At 51.7% G+C, this 5,571-nt stretch overlaps 1 protein-coding gene across 1 annotated transcript in view; it reads left to right on the top strand.

Moving 5' to 3' along the window:
* The window catches only part of LOC106804830 (frizzled-5-like), a 15,372-nt gene that overhangs the window by 7,235 nt on the left and 2,566 nt on the right, over positions 1-5,571 (top strand). The window contains exon 2 of the mRNA XM_014806180.1: positions 3,876-3,994. Coding sequence (XP_014661666.1) covers positions 3,876-3,994 — 119 coding nt within the window. The remainder of the gene's footprint in view (positions 1-3,875; positions 3,995-5,571) is intronic.

Raw genomic sequence — 5,571 nt, 5'->3', positions numbered from 1 at the left:
TGTGTGTGTGTGTGTGTGTGTGTGTGTGTGTGTGTGTGTGTGTGTGTGTGTGTGTGTGTGCGCGTGTGTGTGTGCGACGACAAATACGCCTTTAGCACTCTTCACGTGAATCTCGGTCACTAGTGTCTACGTGTGTGGGGTTTTCTACCTGTCACTAACTTGCAGGCAGACGACGCGAGCGATGATCATCCATAATTTCGTATCTTGTGGCGTACGAGTACAATTATCGAGGGCGTGGGAGGAATTAGTTGTATCTATATATACACGCGTATGCGTGCACGGTTCATACACGCAAGACAACGCGTGATGTCGTCCGTGTCGTGATGTCGTCCGTGTCGTAATAACGTCGCTTGACTTCGTCGCGCGATGCCCGCGATTAATTAAAACTGGAAATTACAACAAACAACGGAAGGCGCGCAAAACCCCTCGCGTGACTGCTCAAACATTCGGGCACTATGAATTCGCCATTAGGCCTTAATCACGATGATAACAGAGATTTTGCAGACTGGCGAGTTCAGCCGAACGCTCCGCTCGAACTGCTGTTTATCACTGGCAATGGTTCATCGGGGAGGCTATAGCGACGGCATTTGCTATTCCGCGGCGTTTCGGCGCAGCGCTGCCGACAGTAACGGCGGCCATAAACGCAAGCACGCGCTCGCAGACGAAACATGCTCAGAGGTTCTACTCGATGGTGAGGCGTTAACGCGCTGTGCGCGACTGCCTAAGCATTATCCAGCGCCGCGACTCTCGGCGTATATAGTGCCGTCCATAAACTATCGCACTTAACCCGTGCTTCGCCATAATGCCTTATGTTATATGCCCGATGTCCTCAAGATATTCGAGCGTGCGCTAGCGGCGGGCCGTATAAATGCAGGTACTCTCCCGAGAGCTCGGTGCGCGCTGTATGCGATGCTACGTGATGTACATTAGGAGGCAGGAGGAGTGGAGCACGAGAGATGAATAAAGCCAAATAACCTCAGCCTAATTGTGGCATTATGCCTGGCCTAATCTACCCGTTAGCTATTTGTTAATACGGCGCACAATGGCTACTGTACATGGCCGCGTGGATGTGCACCCTTTGGCGGATATGCAGGCGCGAAAAGCGAGGCAGTGATACGTCTATATCAGAAGTAGATAATAGGGAATAGTTCCCTATTATCTACTTCTGGTCTATATGCGCGCACGCGTGTGAATGTGAGAGGCGCAGGTGTCGTAATGGCGCGAATCATTTAGAATTTAGAACAATGTAACCGCAAAGCAAAGAGTTGACGCTGCATCTCAATGTGATATCTAATAACGTGCGAGATTAGGGGCTGTTCTTTGCATGTGGAAATGTAGCTGTAAGCAAAGAAAAACAGTTTATAGATGCGGCCGATCGATGAGCAGGACACAGGTGTTAGAACGAGGCGCTAAGTCGCAGTGTCATAGCCTGCATACCGTTCTACAGCGCGCACGCACGTACGCGCCAGTACTATAACGTGTTCTAACAGACCGACAAACGTGCGAAAATACCAATGATGACTCTTCGTTTGCCCAAATGTTTTGATATCCGCCGGGTCAATTCTTTTGTTACCCTGCGCCGGCGGTAGCGCTTCGCGTTGTTTCTCGCTGCTCTCGGCGGCGTAGAGTTGCTCTGGGTATAGAGGCCCCGCTCTGACAGCAATCCAGCTTCGGCTGCCCATCATCGTGACGCACGAAGACTCGTCTTGACAGGTATAATCTCTTCTCTCTTGTGCAACCAAACTTACCTGTCATGTTCGCGGGCATCGCAGCCGTTTGATGTGTTCCGGAGGTGGGAGGGAGAGGGGTGAGAGGTGCATTACCGGCCGGGGAAGAGGGAACCGGTGGGGGTAGGGTGAGGGGTTTACTGCCGGGCGAGGAAGAGGGCACCGGTGGGGGTAGGGTGAGGGGTTCACTGCCGGGCGAGGAAGAGGGCACCGGTGGAAGAGAGCTAGGGGTGCACTACCTGGCGGGGAAGAGGACACCGGTGGCGGCAGGGAGGAACCGCATCTCATTGTACGTCTCGGTGTGAGCAGCCGGCGCGTCGCACGCCGCCGTCGGCACCCGTCGACGTCGGCGTCGGCGCTCCGTGACACGGCAGGCGCGACACGCAGCACAATGGCCGGTGCGGCGGCAGTGTCGCCCGCCGTCGTGAACGCTGCCTGCCCGCCGGCTCTCCTATAGTCGAGGGCGCGCGGCCTATGAGTGACAGCTCTGTGATGTAATAGCGGCCAGATTATGCTCATAATTTATGAATAAAATATAGACTGATTGACTGAAAAAGTCTCGTACGAGTTAAGTGTCGGCGGCGAGAGCGCGTACGCACAATGCGCCTGAATGGTCGATTCAGGAGACCGCCAATTTACATAGAAATTTACATTAAAATTGCATAAATTGCTTATCCTATCTTTTTAATATTACATCGCAAGATGGCATTAACGATTCTCAACATTTGCTGTATTGGTATTTTGTCACTGCTGCTCAGGGAAGCATGAAAACTCGAGCGCACTTTAGTTGAACATAAGTTCGCCTGGATGCCGCTCGTAGACCATCTATGCCACACCAGCTGTAACATCATCTTAATCTAATATGGATTTAGGGCAAAAACGGTTGCAACGGCTGCCAATAATGTCGCGTTTCCGTCGCTAAAACGTGTAAATATCTATTGGGAAGTGCGTGTATGGATGTGTTGCGCGCGCGCGCGTGTGTGTACATGTGTGCGTGCGTGCGTGCGTGCGTGCGTGCGTGCGTGCGTGCGTGCGTGCGTGTGTGTGTGTGTGTGTGTGTGTGTGTGTGTGTGTGTGTGTGTGTGTGTGTTTGTTTAAGGTGGGGTTAACTACACACACACACGTCGCACAGCGAGCAGGCAGCGACGACCACGCGACGAGGGCACACGCACACGCACACGCCACACGACAGCCGTAAACACACACAACCACACGCCACACCACAGCAGCCACAACGAACAGCACACACACACACACAACACACACACACACACACAAGGGGCTGGGGAAGAGGGACGAGAGAGTGAAAGGTGGTGGTGAAAGAGACAGACAGACGGAGAAGGCGAGAAGAAAGCAAGAGAAACCGGGGGGGGGGAGCGACATACGGGAGTGATTTCCTACGTTATTAATCGCCGGTTGCCATGAGGTGAATTTCAGCAATATTTTGACTGTTGACGCTCGATGATCCACGCCACATGTATAAACTATACGCCGGGGCTGCTTTTTAAACATGATTGATGAGCCAGAAGGCTGGTGCTTGGTCAGGATATGGGGCCAATTTGTGTGAATTCCAGGCGGGGTGCAGCGAGCTCTACCCGTGTTTTTGTAAGCAGGCAAGAGTTGAGTCTCACGCTTTACTCGCTTCGCGTTTAATGCTTGTCGTATACAGAACGTCCGAATTTCGCTCGGTTAAGACAGCAGCTTCGACCATTTTTGCTGCGGCGTCTTTTCACGCGCGCACACATAGAGCGGAGAGTACTCGTCTGCGGGCGTGTTAGCCTGCACACGAAATCTTACGACTATTGCCGTGACGACGAGCCTGCTGTTCAGCAGTTTCGCGTGATTCGTAATGGCCTGAGGAGGGCGCGGCGACTAAACCGCAGCGCCGACGGACGGACATAAAGTAGTACGAAGTCGATCGCCGCCTGTCGTAGAAGAAAGAAAAAGACGACGAACGGAGAGAGCGGCGGCGAGGGGGTGGCGTTACTGTACTGGCACACACGCGCGCGCGCGGGGCGGCTTCTCACTACAGCTACTGCTAGTGTTACCGCAGTGCTACTGTTAGTGCTGCTGCTGCTGCTACTAGTGTTACGCGCACCGTAGGCGATAGCTCGGTTTTTCATTCTCGTGCGTTCTGTTTGCTCGCAGGTGCATCAGTTCTGGCCTCTCGTCGAGATACAATGCAGTCCGGACTTGAAGTTCTTCCTGTGCAGCATGTACGCGCCAATCTGCATGACGACATACGACAAGCCCGTACCAGCGTGCAGGTAAGTGTCGCTGCCAAAGCTAAAACCTAAAAAATTGTAAATTAACAAGTAAAATGATGCATGCGTCAAAATACTCACGTGTGCGCCGGATTTTCGTTGAGTATTTTGACGCATGCATTATTTTATTTGAGTGAAATTACTCACGTGTGCGCCGGGCTTAAATAAATATCAAACTTCGATTCTGTCATTTCGAACGCATTATTTTGCGCTACCTTTGACGCGCGTGCAATGTGGTTAGATTCGTTAGAACGAACTGCTGTTTAAGCGCATACACGCACTGTGCGCCCATGGAAAAGCGGATGTCAATAGCGAATTTGAACGGGTTCACGGCACGGATAGTGTAACTCTGAACGACGAGGGTGTTAGTAGGATGCATACTATAGCCGTTGGAGGATTGATGCAGCTGTACACATATAGCGCCGTATCTGAAATGTGCATCTATAGGTGGCGGACAGTAGCTACACTAATGGCCCAGCGGTGGTCCTGGTATTTCCACCCTCTATGCACCTTTTCAAAACAGCACTCTCGAAGAACGTTTACTAGCGGACATAACTGGTCCCTAATTTTCGCGCCCCTTGTTCCGTCAATGCAGTCAGCTGTACATTAGGCACTACATTTAGAAAAATGTGTGAATGGTCACAGTTATACTGCGGAGACCCCCGCAGATTGGCAGCTGACCTGAAAATCTTATTATCTTTCGAATTTCTTTGTCGGAACGTAAATCTCGTGATATATCGGCCCGCCCCGAGAGCGATTTACTTCTGTTTGGAGAAGGTTAAGGATTTTTTCCCTCTCGCGTCGGTAAATGCAAAACAGTGTGAGAACGGACGTCATTTGTTGCCTATAGGTGTATAGAGCCTATATACGGGTACTACTACTGTAGAGGCTGTGCCACTAGCCGCTCGCCACAGCTTGTAGCCAACGAATTAACGGTCTCCTTCAGCTTGGCCATGGCTAGAAAAATATTGAGCTGCCTACCACCCCCCCCCCTCACACACACACACACATACATATATGGTTGCTGTACTTGCGCATATACTCTTGTATGCGTCCCGTCGTGAGTTAGAATAATTGCTAACACCGAGTGTACGAGCGCTTGTCTTGAATTCCTGACGACGGCGTGTTTTTGTAAGGCGGCCGCGGCGAACTGCAACTAGAGCCCAAATGATACGAGATGATAGGGCTTTGATCGTCAAACGCAGGCTGAGTGTACGCGCCGGTTACAGCGCCGAGGAGTAAGAAGAGGGTTGCAATCAGAGTTTTCCGGTGGCGGTCATCCTCGGTTGTCAATTTGGCGTTGCCTAGCAACGATCCTTAACAAGGATCGGGAGCAAGAGCGAGCTCGCAGAAAAGAAAGAGAGAGAGAGAGAGAGAGAGAGAAGAGAGGGACAGAGAGAGAGAGAGAGAGAAGAGAGAGAGAGAGAGAAGAGAGAGAGCGAGAGAGAGAGAGAGAGCGAGAGAGAGAGAGAGACAAGAGGGGGAGAGACACACACACGAGAGTCAGTAGAACGGTAAGGTAGTATACGTACGTTACGTACCGAACGCGACGTACGAGGACAGTACGTCGTTCGGTTTAC

This window comes from Priapulus caudatus, unplaced genomic scaffold, assembly GCF_000485595.1.
Source record: "Priapulus caudatus unplaced genomic scaffold, Priapulus_caudatus-5.0.1 Scaffold89, whole genome shotgun sequence".
Lineage (NCBI taxonomy): Eukaryota > Metazoa > Priapulida > Priapulimorpha > Priapulimorphida > Priapulidae > Priapulus > Priapulus caudatus.
The sequence above is the reverse complement of the archived record's forward strand: the minus strand, read 5'-3'. Positions and strand labels throughout refer to the sequence as shown.